The 16,866-nt window shown below is 38.3% G+C and overlaps 1 protein-coding gene across 1 annotated transcript in view; it reads right to left on the reverse strand.

The window, feature by feature from the left end:
• Positions 1–16,866, reverse strand: part of DOCK3 (dedicator of cytokinesis 3) — a 924,676-nt gene that overhangs the window by 258,946 nt on the left and 648,864 nt on the right. The window contains exon 20 of the mRNA XM_053721106.1: positions 1,090–1,173. Coding sequence (XP_053577081.1) covers positions 1,090–1,173 — 84 coding nt within the window. The remainder of the gene's footprint in view (positions 1–1,089; positions 1,174–16,866) is intronic.

Consider the following 16,866-nt stretch of genomic DNA (forward strand, 5'->3'; position numbering starts at 1 on the left):
GGGTTTTTTCTGCGGCTGGAGTTTTGATTAGATTAGATTTCTAACGCTCACTTCAGCCACGACTCTAAAGACCAGCGTTAGAAAGATCCCATTGAAAAGATAGGATACGCAATTGACGTAAGGTGATCTGCGGTATGGAAAAGTCGCGGCTGGAAAGTGAGCGTTAGACCCTTTCCTGACTAACTCCAAATACCAGAGGGCGGTAAAAACCAGCGTTAGGAGCCTCTAACGCTGGTTTTGACGGCTACCGCCCAACTCTAAATCTAGCCGTTTATTTTCCCCCCTCTGTTTTAAGGAGATTTACTATGAAATCTCCTAAGATTATGTAGACTGCCTATGGCTATTTTTTCACCGTGCAAAAGACAGTAAAAAGAGTAGCCGAAAGATGCATTTGAGGTAAAATATCTTCCTTTCTTACATAGAGATGATCATGTGATATTTTCTAGTCAGCTTTTTACAGATATACTACATCACTTTCATGTGATTTTGCACGTGGGTAATGTCCCTTTGATTAAACTTTTTTAATTAGGTGGGATTATTGAGTTTAATGTCCCTTTACGTGTTGTGTATATGACAAAGTAAAAACAAACATTTCCAGAACTAGTACTTTTGTGTGGTACAAATGCATTGATAGGGTGCGATACAAGATAGTGTGACCTACACGTATGTACAGAAGCTGGTAAGGCACATTGTTTCCATGTCTGAGAGGAGAATGATGGGTAAAAAAACATTATAATTTATATGTGTATACAGAAAGAGATGATGTGCTACACATGCATCTATTAAAGGGTTATTATTGTGAAAAAATTACGTCATTCATTAGCACGTGTAATTGTATCACTATTGATCCCTTAAATGAGTCAAACACACAGGTAAAGTAACACTTAAGAGCCACAGAGAACTGCTGGTGGAAACTGACCCAATCAGCAGCACTGATTGCGCTGCTGGGTCGCATGATAAAAGACAACATGCAAGTTTTTCACTATAATGGCCCTTTAAGAGGAATCTAAACATGGAATTGAGACAAAAAGTATCTCACACATCAAACATAAGACTACTGAATCAACACACACAAAAATATGTTCTCACCAAGCACTGGAAGACGAGCAGTCCATACTTTTCTGTGTTTTCGTCCAGAATCACAAACAGAGTGTCGAGAATATCCTGCAAGAACTGATAGTAACGCAGAATGAGTATTGTATTTCTGTCTCTACTGTGCCCACAAACCTTGTATAATTAATTTCTTACAATTAACTCAAACGTTCGCTATAAAGAACAGTTACATTACCTTCATACACTGAAGACATTTAATGATAGATGTAACATCCTAATATTATGATACTTAGTACTAATATTATATATATATCTATGTATGTATATATACACAATATTAGGGTTGCACCGATACGATACTAGTATCGTTATCAATGCCGATACCAAGTATTTGCATGAGTACTTGTACTCGTGCAAATGCACCGATAATTAAACCGATACCTCCAATTCCTAGCCATACGCCATCTTATGGCGTTTTTCAAACTGCATGTTCCCATTTCATTTAAAGCTGGAGTGGAGACGTAACTAAAAATTGTTCACTTCTGTTCTGCCAATAAAAATTGCTATACAGCTGGAAGCCTACCTGGGAGAGTGTGGAGCTAAATCAGTTTGTACTCCTATGTGTAGGTGTAATGTATACCCAATGTGTGTACAACCTGTGTTACCCATAGGATTCCAGTCACCTATTATGTATCCGCTACAGTTGTAGCACTCTAAACATCATGCTTATTTGTTTATATGATTAAACCGGAGGTAGAGTTGGATATACTGTGGCGGTTATGTGATTAGCTTAGCCATGATGTGTATATGGGGTTGAACTTAGTGTGATTCCAATGTCAAAGCAAAATTATGATAATATTCAGAGAGGATAACCAGTGTCTTTATGTACTAAGTCTCGGTGTACACATCTCTGCCCCTATTGTTAAGTAAGCATAGTGCATAATTAACCTTATGCCTGGTACCCTTAAGTACCCAGTGTGTGACCTCTACAATAGCTCATTGGTTATACACCTATAAGTGGCAATCAAGGTGTCCCTTCCTGAGGTGATACCATAGGATTTATAGAAACCAGTTCCAGTCTATTGACATATTTAGACCATTAGCGTGCAATGTGCCTAGCCTGTGTGTCCATCTGGCTTCCAATTTCAGAAGTGCATTGTCTCTGTCACCCCCTCTCTTGAGTTTTAGGACATGATCTATAAGATTGAACCTCATGCCCGAGACCGTATGCCCTGCTGACAACAGTAGAAGCTGATTACAAGGATAAAAGGGTGTATAGTTGGACACTGGGCAACACATACAGGAGGCCACAGAGACAGAGACGAATTTGCCAGTACAGATCAAGATTTTTAAATACTATGGATAGTAGCTCTGGATCAGACACAGATATAGTCTCTTACCCCTCTACTCAGGACAACCAGGACTCAGCACACTCCAGCACCTCTTTTTTTAGGGGTGACAACAAGATCAGGAGGAAACATAAGAAGCCACGGCCGAGGAGGGGGAACTATTGTGGGAGGTAAGCCTCCACTCCCACCCAGGTAACAGAAATGGACATAGTAATCAACATCAGTGATAGACAATTAACTGATGTTGAAAGAGGATTGCTCAACAAGGGACTAACCTTAATTCCCTCTTTCAAGAGTGATTCGTTTGACACCTATTTGGACATTCAGACATTTCAAAGGAACCTCAAAATGAAGGAGCATTTTGGGGAAAACATAAACACCCAGGATATCAAGTCCTTTAAACCAAAGAGCAAGTTTGAACCCCTTAATGCCAGTGCAAGCATCAAGATCTACACAAGACTCATAGCTGCTGACTCAATACAAAAACAACAGAACTCTTGGAGGCCGAATCTTACCCCCACTGAGAAACAAGCTCTGAAAGCTCTTGCCACAGACCCTAACATTGTGATCAGAGCAGTGGACAAGGGTGGAGCAATCATGGTTATGAACTACAAGCACTACAGTGAAGAGATCCAAAAACAACTTGGTGACCAGAAGATATACCAACAACTACCCCAGAACCCCACTAGGATCTTTAAAGAAAGAATAGATGAAACCTTGATTGAGGGCTTCACGATGGAGTGGATCACGAAGGATGAACTATTATTTCTACAGGTTAAAAACCCCATTCACCCGATACTATATACGCTCCCCAAAATATATAAAGATCTAAAATGTCTCCCTGGGAGACCCATTGTATCAGCTCGGGGCTCACTCTTACAGCCTCTGGCACAATACATGGATGCACAATTACAACCGCTGGTGATAGGAAGGAAATCATACTTGAAGGACTCAGGTGAGCTTATTAACCCTTTGGCTGCTAAGCCATTTCCCATCTTGAATAAAATGTTTTTTAACTTTTTTTTTTTTTTTTACAGACTCCCATGACTTACAATGTTGGAAAGGTTAGGCAATTACCTTTCTAACAGTGGGTCTTGGGGGTCTGTAGCTGCTTAGATGCCTGAGATACAGGCTTCTAAGCAGCATGCCCCCTCCTCCTATACTTAACATTGTTAAGTATAAATAAAGTTGCGCAGTGACGTCATCAAGTAACTGCGCGTGACGTCACCGCGCATCACGTGAAGCCCCGGCGATGCCTGTCACTCTACAGGCACGATCGCCGGGTTAGGAGCAGTAAGGAGCCCCCAGATCTCCCTCAAGGTGGGAGAGTGCTCATGACGGCTCTGAGCCGTCATTAGTACCAGAGTGAGAAACTCTGTGACGGCTCAGAGCCGTCATTAGCACTCGAAGGGTTAAAGAACTTAAAGCCATTGAGGACATTGAAAAATCTGACTTTCTAGTCACAATGGACGTAATTAGCTTATACACTGTAATACCGCATGAGGATGGATTACATACTATACAGACTGCCCTGCATCAATATCTATATATTCGCCCACCAACAGCTCTCTTGCTTAAACTTCAACAACTTTGTCTTACACTAAATTATTTTAGGTTCCAGGACAAATTTTACCAGCAATTAATAGGAACCGCTATGGGCTCAAATGTAGCTCCGGCATGCGCCAATCTTTATATGGATAAATAAGAGGAGACCATCATGTTGATCTTCGATAATGTGAATGTGAAATACTATAACAGTTATATAGACGATCTGTTTTTTGTGTGGAAAGGGGGTTTCCAGGCGCTTGATGAATGGATCGAAATGATAGAGGTTTTAGGGATCCTCTGTTTTTCACCATTAGCTTTGTGACATTTTACTCTGCGCTGATATCTTACTCCAAACTTCTTTAATTATGTACTATGTTTACTTAACAATAGGGGCAGAGATGTGTACACTGAGACTTAGAGCATAAAGACACTGGTTATCCTCTCTGAATATTATCATCACTTTGCTTACTGAATTTGACATTGGGATCAAGTTCAACCCCATATACACATCATGGCTAAGATAATCACATATTAACCGCTACAGTATATCCTACTCTACCTCTGGTTTAATCATATAAACAAATAAGCTTGATAGGTGACTGGAATCCTATGGGTAACACAGGTTGTACACACATTGGGTATACATTACACCTACACATAGGAGTACAAACTGATTTAGCTCCACACTCACAGATTTATGTATGCACTTAAATACTCTAACGCTGAATTTATTAGGGATCTGAATCAAATAATGTTATTATCTCATGTATGGATTTTCATATGTACTTAATTTTTTGACAACTTGTTCAAAATGATTTAGATCCACACTCACAGATTTATGTATTCACTTAACTTTCCGAACGATTAATTTATTAGGGAGCTGAATCAAATAATTTTGTTATCTCATGTATGGATTCATGTATGTATTTTTTTATTATGTGACAACTTGTTCAAATGATTTAGCTCCACACTCACAGATTTATGTATGCACTTAACTTTCCGAACAATTAATTTATTAGGGAGCTGAATCAAATAATTTTGTTATCTCATGTATGGATTCATGTATGTATTTTTTTATTATGTGACAACTTGTTCAAATGATTTAGCTCCACACTCACAGATTTATGTATGCACTTAACTTTCCGAACAATTAATTTATTAGGGAGCTGAATCAAATAATTTTGTTATCTCATGTATGGATTCATGTATGTATTTTTTTATTATGTGACAACTTGTTCAAATGATTTAGCTCCACACTTACAGATTTATGTATGCACTTAACTTTCCGAACAATTAATTTATTAGGGAGCTGAATCAAATAATTTTGTTATCTCATGTATGGATTCATGTATGTATTTTTTTATTATGTGACAACTTGTTCAAATGATTTAGCTCCACACTCACAGATTTATGTATGCACTTAACTTTCCGAACAATTAATTTATTAGGGAGCTGAATCAAATAATTTTGATATCTCATGTATGGATTCATGTATGTATTTTTTTATTATGTGACAACTTGTTCAAATGATTTAGCTCCACACTCACAGATTTATGTATGCACTTAACTTTCCGAACAATTAATTTATTAGGGAGCTGAATCAAATAATTTTGATATCTCATGTATGGATTCATGTATGTATTTTTTTATTATGTGACAACTTGTTCAAATGATTTAGCTCCACACTCACAGATTTATGTATGCACTTAACTTTCCGAACAATTAATTTATTAGGGAGCTGAATCAAATAATTTTGTTATCTCATGTATGGATTCATGTATGTATTTTTTTATTATGTGACAACTTGTTCAAATGATTTAGCTCCACACTCACAGATTTATGTATGCACTTAACTTTCCGAACAATTAATTTATTAGGGAGCTGAATCAAATAATTTTGTTATCTCATGTATGGATTCATGTATGTATTTTTTTATTATGTGACAACTTGTTCAAATGATTTAGCTCCACACTCACAGATTTATGTATGCACTTAACTTTCCGAACAATTAATTTATTAGGGAGCTGAATCAAATAATTTTGTTATCTCATGTATGGATTCATGTATGTATTTTTTTATTATGTGACAACTTGTTCAAATGATTTAGCTCCACACTTACAGATTTATGTATGCACTTAACTTTCCGAACAATTAATTTATTAGGGAGCTGAATCAAATAATTTTGTTATCTCATGTATGGATTCATGTATGTATTTTTTTATTATGTGACAACTTGTTCAAATGATTTAGCTCCACACTCACAGATTTATGTATGCACTTAACTTTCCGAACAATTAATTTATTAGGGAGCTGAATCAAATAATTTTGATATCTCATGTATGGATTCATGTATGTATTTTTTTATTATGTGACAACTTGTTCAAATGATTTAGCTCCACACTCACAGATTTATGTATGCACTTAACTTTCCGAACAATTAATTTATTAGGGAGCTGAATCAAATAATTTTGATATCTCATGTATGGATTCATGTATGTATTTTTTTATTATGTGACAACTTGTTCAAATGATTTAGCTCCACACTCACAGATTTATGTATGCACTTAACTTTCCGAACAATTAATTTATTAGGGAGCTGAATCAAATAATTTTGATATCTCATGTATGGATTCATGTATGTATTTTTTTATTATGTGACAACTTGTTCAAATGATTTAGCTCCACACTCACAGATTTATGTATGCACTTAACTTTCCGAACAATTAATTTATTAGGGAGCTGAATCAAATAATTTTGATATCTCATGTATGGATTCATGTATGTATTTTTTTATTATGTGACAACTTGTTCAAATGATTTAGTTCCACACTCACAGATTTATATATGCACTTCCTTTTTCTAACGATGAATTTATTAGGGAGCTGAATCAAATAATTTTGTTATCTCATGTATTGATTTATGTATGTATTTAATCATTTGACAACTTGTTCAAAATTATGTTGATTGTTGATAATTATCACCATGAATACGGGGTCACATTTTGGCACAATTTTCAAACTTAGGGGGAGGGGCTAAAGGGTATTTAAGATCACTCTATTTCACTATGTTGTTTGGTCTGAGGAAGGGGTCTGTGGATCCTGAAACGTCACTCTGATATAACAAAATAAATCTATTTTTTTTCCCCACAAATCCAGTGAGTGCAGTCTATGGGGCCCATTTATCAAGCTCCGAATGGAGCTTGTGGGCCCGTGTTTCTGGCGAGTCTGAAGACTCGCCAGAAACAGCAGTTATGAAGCAGCAGTCTAAAGACCGCTGCTCCATAACCCTGTCCGCCTGCTCTGATGAGGCGCACAGGAATCGCCGGAAATCAACCCGATCGAGTACGATCGGATTGATTGACACCTCCCTGCTGGCGGCCGGTTGTCCGCGAGTATGCAGGGGGCGGCGTTTCACCAGCAGCTCTTGTGAGCTGCTAGTGCAATGCTGAATACGGAGAGCGTATTGCTCTCCGCATTCAGCGAGGTATTGCGGACCTGATCTGCACTGTCGGATTAGATCCGCAAGACCTTTGATAAATAGGCCCCTATGTGTTTTACTATTGAAATTTAATCCTGATATATATATATATATATTGGATGTATTGTGTTTTTGTGTTATTTTTAAATACCCAGCTTTTTTAGTAGGTAAAATGAATAACAAACATTCACACAGAATAAAATGTTAATGCGGAGACGCAGCTCCAACTTTTACCGACTAAAAGAAATTTGCTGATTTAACATCATTTATATTTAATTATATATCATCAGAAAAGGCAGATAAAAGAAAGAAAACATAGAACAAAATAGTAGATAAGATATAGCCGTCCTCTGGATGTTTTTTTTATTAACAAGATAGGTGTACTGTATATGCAGTTTGTGAGGTGGTGTTTTGTTATTGATCATATGTACCCTATATGTGTACCATATAAATAGATGTGCCCATATGGTTGTTTTCTAAATAGTAAAATTCTTCTAAATCTAGAGATTCTGAGACCGTGAGGACCACATGGATAAAAGAGAAATATCTTTACTTCTCCAATTTTCAGCAATAAGGACCTAAGCGCTGTTTATTAGTATTTGCAAGAGTTTACGACCTGGTAGATTTGAAATATCTGGAGGTGCAATAATCGGAAGACATTTACATAAATCACAAAGGGTAAAGGAACCTGCCCTTGAGAAGCTATAAACCATCTTTACGTAAGACAATCAGCAGATCAGGTGGACTTGTGAGCTTACATTCTACATAATCCTTTAGCATTAGAAACAAAAGTGCCTGAAAGGTTTGTAAGATGGAAAGATACCAGGCTTTAAAGGCACGGTTTATTTGACTATTTCTCTAATCTAACTATATGGATCACGTCTGCTGCCAAATAAGATATAAATGTATCCTTTGTAGACAAATACCATGGAGTCCTCTCTCACATTTGTGTGCAGTAAAGGGCAGATAGTTGTGAAAAGTAAGAAATACTCAGATACTTAAAGGGATATGAAACCCAAAAATGTTCTTTTGTGATTTAGACAGAGCATACAATTTACTTTTATTATGAAATTAGTTTCATTCCCATGGCATTCTTTGTTGAAGAGATACCTAAGTAGGTGTTTGGAGCACTACTTGGCAGGAAATAGTGCTGTCACCTAGTGCTCTTAAAAAATGTATAACTGCTGCTATATAGTGCTCCAGATATGTGCACACTCCTGAGCTTACATTCCTGCTTTTCAACAAACAATACCAAGAGAACAAAGACAATTTGATAATATGTATATTAATATATATCTATCTGAATCATGAAAGAACATGTTGGGTTTTGTGTCCCTTTAAAACGATAGTTTCATTAATATAAATAAACTGACATCACTGATCGTTGCTGGTGAGAAGAACATATAACACACATTAGATAAATATTTCAGATGATTTAAACATGGAATTGGGTTGATTTCCAGTAAACAGAGAGCTATTTTTAATTGAGATGAAGATGAAAATAGACAATGAATGTGCTGCTTATTGTTAGCAGGTACTTTAGTAGAGGTTAGTGGTTTGTGAGAACTCTATAGTCCATAGGTGCCATTAACAGAGACAGACAGAAATATATGCAGAACTCTATTTATAATAATAAAGTATAATGGCAAATACAACTCAGATTTCATTTGAGTGCAAGTTTCATATTTTGTAGGAGATTTGAACTTTATTTGTAATCTTTTATTAAACAAAATAAATATAGGCTTTATTAACATGTGAGTTGAGTTAGCGCAAGAACTTTAATGCTCATGTCAAGTCATAAAATAGCCAATAACACGTCACTCCTAACAGGCACGAATGACTTTTCAGCATTCGGTTGCCACCTGTCCGGGAATGACCCGGACAGTTTGGGTTTCCATTTGTGTGTCCGGGTTTGAAGTCAGACCTGGACATGCAAATGTCAGTGTTTGACCTTAGCCAAAAAAGATGACATTGTGCATATGTAACATACTGCAAATGCCTAGTTATTGCTCTCGTCTTTATTGATTGGGAAACCTGTGTATGTATGTATTGGGTACTTGTAAAGCGTGGCTAATCACCCGTAAGGGTCTCAAGGCGCTGCTCATTTTATCGACCTCGGAAGGATGAAAGGCTGAGTGGACCTCGCCAGGGTTCGAACCTGCAACCCTTGGGTTGCTACAGAGCTCAGCCACAGTGCCTTAGCATGCTGAGCTATCTATCCGGAACCTGTGTCAGACTATATCCATACAATGTGTAGAGGAGATTTAAGTGCCACACATGCATCTGAAAATAATTGGCTAAATTTATTTATTAAAAAAAAAAAACAACAAACACAAAGAACCATGCACATGAGAATCCTAATGTTACGCTGTGTTGTTGCCTGGCAACTTGTGTTATTTTGATGACGGGTCTGTTTGTGTAATTTTTGGCGCTTGGTCATTACATATGCACAAAGTTTGTTGTAGTTTGCTTCTGGGTACTTACTATTCTGATTAGAACTTCTGTTCCTGATGAATTGTTGATTAAACATTACTATCTTTTTGGACTGCCCTCTCTACTTTGCTGCCAAACTGTTCTCAACCATTTGCCTGAACTAGACTTCTCTTAGAGATAGCTCACAGTATCTTTCTGCCTGAGTGTGCCTCAGCTTTCCCACTCTTGTAGTTCTTCAATATCCTCTCAACCTCAAGCTTCTAGTTGCCTTCTATGACATCTATTCCCTGTCACCTGCCTGAAGCTTGCTATTAGTGAGCCTTTTACTTTCTACTCAGCCACTGGGTCCCTTCGTAGACGGACATTTGCATCTAGCCTTACAGCTTACTGATGGGCATGGAGTCGATTGTACAGTTATTTAACCGATCAACCTATAGGCCAATTTTACTTAGTTGCCACAATGTTATTTTGAGACGCAATGACCTGCATGTATGTGCATGTGCTATTTCAGATTTACAATCAATTCTTGTCAGAGTGCACCTGGAATTGAAGCCGGAACCTCAAGTTTCTGTCCGTTTTTCTATCCTCCTGAGCCACTGGAGGGCTCTGGCTCTGGGTTTGGGTCTGGAAGGCTGTATCCTACTGTCTGCATTGGTTGGCTCTCTAGCTCCACCTGCCTGCCAGTTGCAGGCAGATACCTGATCAGCAGTGAATATAAACAGCTTCCTGCCATTGCCTGTATATTGGACTCCTTGTGTTCCTGGGTGCTCTATCTTTTGTTGCTATATAATTAATGAAGCTTTGCTTGTCTTTGGATTCTCTTTGACTGCTGCCTGGATCTGCTCCTCTGGTATCTAACCTTTGGCTATCCTTCACCACCCCTTTGGCCCCTGTATTGGTACCTCACGTAAAGCCTTAGATGCCTTTTTAACAAAGGTCTGTCGGACCTGATCTGACAGTGCGGATCATGTCCGACAGACCTCGCTGAATGCAGAGAGCAATATGCTCTCCGCATTCAGCATTGCACCAGCAGCTCTTGTGAGCTGCTGGTGCAACGCCGCCCCCTGCAGACTCGCGGCCAATCAGCAGGGGGTGTCAATAAACCCGATCGTATTCGATCGGTTGAATTGTGGCGATCTCTGTCCGCTTCATCAAAGCAGGCGGACAGGTTATGGAACACGGGCCCTCAAACTCCATTCGGAGCTTAATAAATGGTCCTCTTAGTGTAAAAAAATATGTAATAAACACAATAACTTTACTTTCAACTCATAATACGAGCACAACCCAACGTGCGCGAAAAGCCTCCGTCTAGCAAAGTAAACACGCGAGTGGAAGCACTAAATAGTTGCAACACTGGTAATCTAGCCCCATATTGGATGACATTTTAGAATTATAGGAGGATATTTATCAAAGCGTCAATCTCAGTGCATTCGCCGGCGTCAATACGTTCGCCAGACATTGATGACGCGGATCCACATACGATCCCCTTATTTATAAAAAAACCTGTCAAAAACACGCGTGTCAAGTACGGCGCGATTAGCATCGGACTGTTGTTAACTAACAGTCATCGATGTCACGGTTATTATGGTTTTTCACAACTTTATTTATACCATTTCATTACTGTCCATAAACAAACACATTTCTCTAAAGCTAATCTTTTATTTTTCATCTGTTAATGTCCAAGAAATAGATAGATTTATACCTCAACTAACAATATCTCATAGAAAATTATATTTATATTTATTTGTTATATGATACTTTCACATAAATAAATGTGTATTTGTATTTCTAGAAGTCATGATATGCTTTTATCTCATGTTTTTTTTTTTATAAATGATTATTAATGCTAGAATTTGTACATATACCTTTGCACATACTTATATATATATATATATATATATATATATATATATATATATATATATATATACAGGGAGTGCAGAATTATTAGGCAAATGAGTATTTTGACCACATCATCCTCTATATGCATGTTGTCTTACTCCAAGCTGTATAGGCTTGAAAGCCTACTACCAATTAAGCATATTAGGTGATGTGCATCTCTGTAATGAGAAGGGGTGTGGTCTAATGACATCAACACCCTATATCAGGTGTGCATAATTATTAGGCAACTTCCTTTCCTTTGGCAAAATGGGTCAAAAGAAGGACTTGACAGGCTCAGAAAAGTCAAAAATAGTGAGATATCTTGCAGAGGGATGCAGCACTCTTAAAATTGCAAAGCTTCTGAAGCGTGATCATCGAACAATCAAGCGTTTCATTCAAAATAGTCAACAGGGTCGCAAGAAGCGTGTGGAAAAACCAAGGCGCAAAATAACTGCCCATGAACTGAGAAAAGTCAAGCGTGCAGCTGCCAAGATGCCACTTGCCACCAGTTTGGCCATATTTCAGAGCTGCAACATCACTGGAGTGCCCAAAAGCACAAGGTGTGCAATACTCAGAGACATGGCCAAGGTAAGAAAGGCTGAAAGACGACCACCACTGAACAAGACACACAAGCTGAAACGTCAAGACTGGGCCAAGAAATATCTCAAGACTGATTTTTCTAAGGTTTTATGGACTGATGAAATGAGAGTGAGTCTTGATGGGCCAGATGGATGGGCCCATGGCTGGATTGGTAAAGGGCAGAGAGCTCCAGTCCGACTCAGACGCCAGCAAGGTGGAGGTGGAGTACTGGTTTGGGCTGGTATCATCAAAGATGAGCTTGTGGGGCCTTTTCGGGTTGAGGATGGAGTCAAGCTCAACTCCCAGTCCTACTGCCAGTTTCTGGAAGACACCTTCTTCAAGCAGTGGTACAGGAAGAAGTCTGCATCCTTCAAGAAAAACATGATTTTCATGCAGGACAATGCTCCATCACACGCGTCCAAGTACTCCACAGCGTGGCTGGCAAGAAAGGGTATAAAAGAAGAAAATCTAATGACATGGCCTCCTTGTTCACCTGATCTGAACCCCATTGAGAACCTGTGGTCCATCATCAAATGTGAGATTTACAAGGAGGGAAAACAGTACACCTCTCTGAACAGTGTCTGGGAGGCTGTGGTTGCTGCTGCATGCAATGTTGATGGTGAACAGATCAAAACACTGACAGAAGCCATGGATGGCAGGCTTTTGAGTGTCCTTGCAAAGAAAGGTGGCTATATTGGTCACTGATTTGTTTTTGTTTTGTTTTTGAATGTCAGAAATGTATATTTGTGAATGTTGAGATGTTATATTGGTTTCACTGGTAAAAATAAATAATTGAAATGGGTATATATTTGTTTTTTGTTAAGTTGCCTAATAATTATGCACAGTAATAGTCACCTGCACACACAGATATCCCCCTAAAATAGCTATAACTAAAAACAAACTAAAAACTACTTCCAAAACTATTCAGCTTTGATATTAATGAGTTTTTTGGGTTCATTGAGAACATGGTTGTTGTTCAATAATAAAATTAATCCTCAAAAATACAACTTGCCTAATAATTCTGCACTCCTTGTATATATATATAATATCCCAAGAGGTAGAAGCACTCACGGTAACATAATCCTCATTCAGCCTGCCCGGGGTGCTTAAAAATAACAATACAAGCATCCAAAGAGAAAAGCACTCACCGGGTCTTATTGAGCAAAAAACACTTTTAATCCGTGACGTTTCGGGGTTGCCCCCGTCTTCAGACAACAATTACAGGTACATACAATAACTCACCCTTTATAGCAAGCAAACAAACCCGCTCCCAAGTGCAGTCCCGCCGGTGGCGTACCGGAAGTCAGCAGCCGTGCGCAGAACACTACGTCACCGGTTACCATAGCAACCAGGACGCCTCCCGGCAGAATCCCTGTTACATATTAAAACTTAAACATTAAAAATTAGTTAACTGTGCAAAGATACAGTATTATTTACAAGAGGCTAAGCGAGAAATATATGCTGGGAAAAACATTTCTAAAAAGTGGGCTCTGACATCCAGGTAATAAATCGTAACATAATAGTTAGAAAACCATCCTAATATCTCTAAGTCCCTATACTACAATAGTCAGTATACAATATCTATGAAATCCTAGATTAGGTGAGTAACAAACAAATAATTCCTAAACGGGGATAAATTATATCCTAACACTGTATCAAGCAAGATAAGCTAAACAAGCAAATCTAAATATACTCCATGTCAAGGCTCCAGAAGCATAACATTAGGAATAACAAAGTATCATTGTCCATGAATCTTAGATCAAAAGTACAACCTGAAAATAAAACCAAAAATTAAAGAAACCCGAAAAAACCTGAGAGAAGAACCACCAAGTGAAAAAATAATAAACATGAGAATAAAGACAAAAAAAATAATAAAAATAAATATAAATAAAAATAAAAATAATAATAAAGATGAAAAAATAATAAAAAATGAAAAATGTGGGTAAGAGAAAAAAAAAAAAGGTAGCCCTCAGTTTACACCAGGGTTAGGTTCCAGAAGGAATGGTTGTAAATCGAAACCGTTGTAAATTGAAACCCAGTTTACAATGTAAGTCAATGGGAAGTGAGGGAGATAGGTTCCAGGCCCCTCTCAAAATTGTCATAATTAACACCTAATACATTATTTTTAAAGCTTTTAAATGAAGACTTTAAATGCTAAACAGCATTATAAACCTAATAAAATAATCACACAACACAGAATATATAATTAACCCTTTAATGACCGGACCATTTTTCAATTTTCTTACCCTTAATGACAATGGCTATTTTTACATTTCTGCAGTGTTTGTGTTTAGCTGTAATTTTCCTCTTACTCATTTACTGTACCCACACATATTATATACCGTTTTTCTCGCCATTAAATGGACTTTCTAAAGATACCATTATTTTAATCATATCTTATAATTTACTATAAAAAAAATTATAAAATATGAGGAAAAAATTGAAAAAAACACACTTTTTCTAACTTTGACCCCAAAAATCTGTTACACATCTACGACCACCAAAAAACACCCATGCTAAATAGTTTCTAAATTTTGTCCTGAGTTTAGAAATACCCAATGTTTACATGATCTTTGCTTTTTTTGCAAGTTATAGGGCAATAAATACAAGTAGCACTTTGCTATTTCCAAACCACTTTTTTTCAAAATTAGCGCTAGTTACATTGGAACACTGATATCTGTCCGGAATCTCTGAATATCCCTTGACATGTATATATTTATTTTTAGAAGACAACCCAAAGTATTGATTTATACCCATTTTGGTATATTTCATGCCACCATTTCACTGCCAAATGCGAGCAAATAAAAAAAAATCGTTCACTTTTTCCCAAATTTTGTCACAAACTTTAGGTTTCTCACTGAAATTATTTACAAACAGTTTGTGCAATTATGGCACAAATGGTTGTAAATGCTTCTCTGGGATCCTCTTTGTTCAGAAATAGCAGACATATATGGCTTTGGCATTGCTTTTTGGTAATTAGAAGGCCGCTAAATGCCACTGCGCACCACACGTGTTTTATGCCCAGCAGTGAAGGGGTTAATTAGGGAGCTTGTAGAGACCTTGAAGGGTTAATTTTAGCTTTAGTGTAGTGTAGTAGACAACCCAAAGTATTGATCTAGGCCCATTTTGGTACATTTCATGCCACCATTTCACCACCAAATGCGAGCAAATAAAACAAAAAGTTAAAATTTTCACAATTTTAGGTTTCTCACTGAAATTATTTACAAACAGCTTGTGCAATTATGTCACAAATGGTTGTAAATGCTTCTCTGGGATCTCCTTTGTTCAGAAATAGCAGACATATATGGCTTTGGCGTTGCTTTTTGGCAATTAGGAGGCCACTAAATGCTGCTGCGCACCACACTTGTATTATGCCCAGCAGTTAAGGGGTTAATTAGGTAGCTTGTAGAGAGCTTGCAGGGTTAATTTTAGCTTTAGTGTAGAGATCAGCCTCCCACCTGACACATCCCACCCCCTGATCCCTCCCAAACAGCTCTCTTCCCTCCCCCACCCCACAATTGTCCCCGCCATCTTAAGTACTGGCAGAAAGTCTGCCAGTACTAAAATAAAAGGTGTTTTTTTTTTTTATTATTCATCTGTGATGGACCCCTGCCTTAGCCCCCAACCTCCCTGATCCCCCCCAAACAGCTCTCTAATCCTCCCAACCTACCTATTTGCCACCATCTTGGGTACTGGCAGCTGTCTGCCAGTACCCAGTTTTCCCAAAAAAAGAGAGGTTCTTTTTTTTTTTTTTTTTTTCTTAAATACATAGTTTTCTGTAGTGTAGCTTCCCCCCCCCCCAATAACCCCATCCCCCTACCCTAGCAGATCCTATTAGTATTTTTTTTAATGTTTTCTGCCCCCCTCTCTCTTTAATCATTGGTGGCAGTGGTTGCTGCGCGCGCGCGCGCACACACACGCACACATGCACGCGCGCGCGCCCACAGGCCCCCCTCCGCACGCTCCCAGCATCCGGCGTGCACAAAGCATTTGCAGATACCGGATGCCGGGTAGCGATGGGCCGCCCACCCACCTCCCTTGAAAGCTCCCACCCACCAACGAACGGCACCATCGCTACCGGTGCAGAGAGGGCCACAGAGTGGCTCTCTCTGCATCGGATGCTTGTTAAAGGGTATTGCAGGATGCCTCAATATCGAGGCATCACTGCAATACCCTGAGAGCTGCTGGAAGCGATTGCGATCGCTTCCAGCACTCTCTTAAACAACTGACGTACCAGGTACGTCCATTGTCACTAACTGCTAGTTTTTGCAGGACGTACCTGGTACGTCAGTTGTCATTAAGGGGTTAAACTAAGTTAAATGAACAAAAACATTTGCTACACAGCATTATAAACCTAATACAATAATCACACAACACAGACTTCACTTGCATTTTTCTGCAAACAGTTCTTTCTATGCATTCCAATCTGGACTGATTTTTAGACAGGAAGATCTTATTCCTTTGAAATCTGCTCGATAGCTCAGGTCTGGTAAAACTGATTAATTTCAGCTTGCTTGGCTTTGCTGCAACACAAGCGGACAGCTCC

Source organism: Bombina bombina, chromosome 7 (assembly GCF_027579735.1).
Source record: "Bombina bombina isolate aBomBom1 chromosome 7, aBomBom1.pri, whole genome shotgun sequence".
Lineage (NCBI taxonomy): Eukaryota > Metazoa > Chordata > Amphibia > Anura > Bombinatoridae > Bombina > Bombina bombina.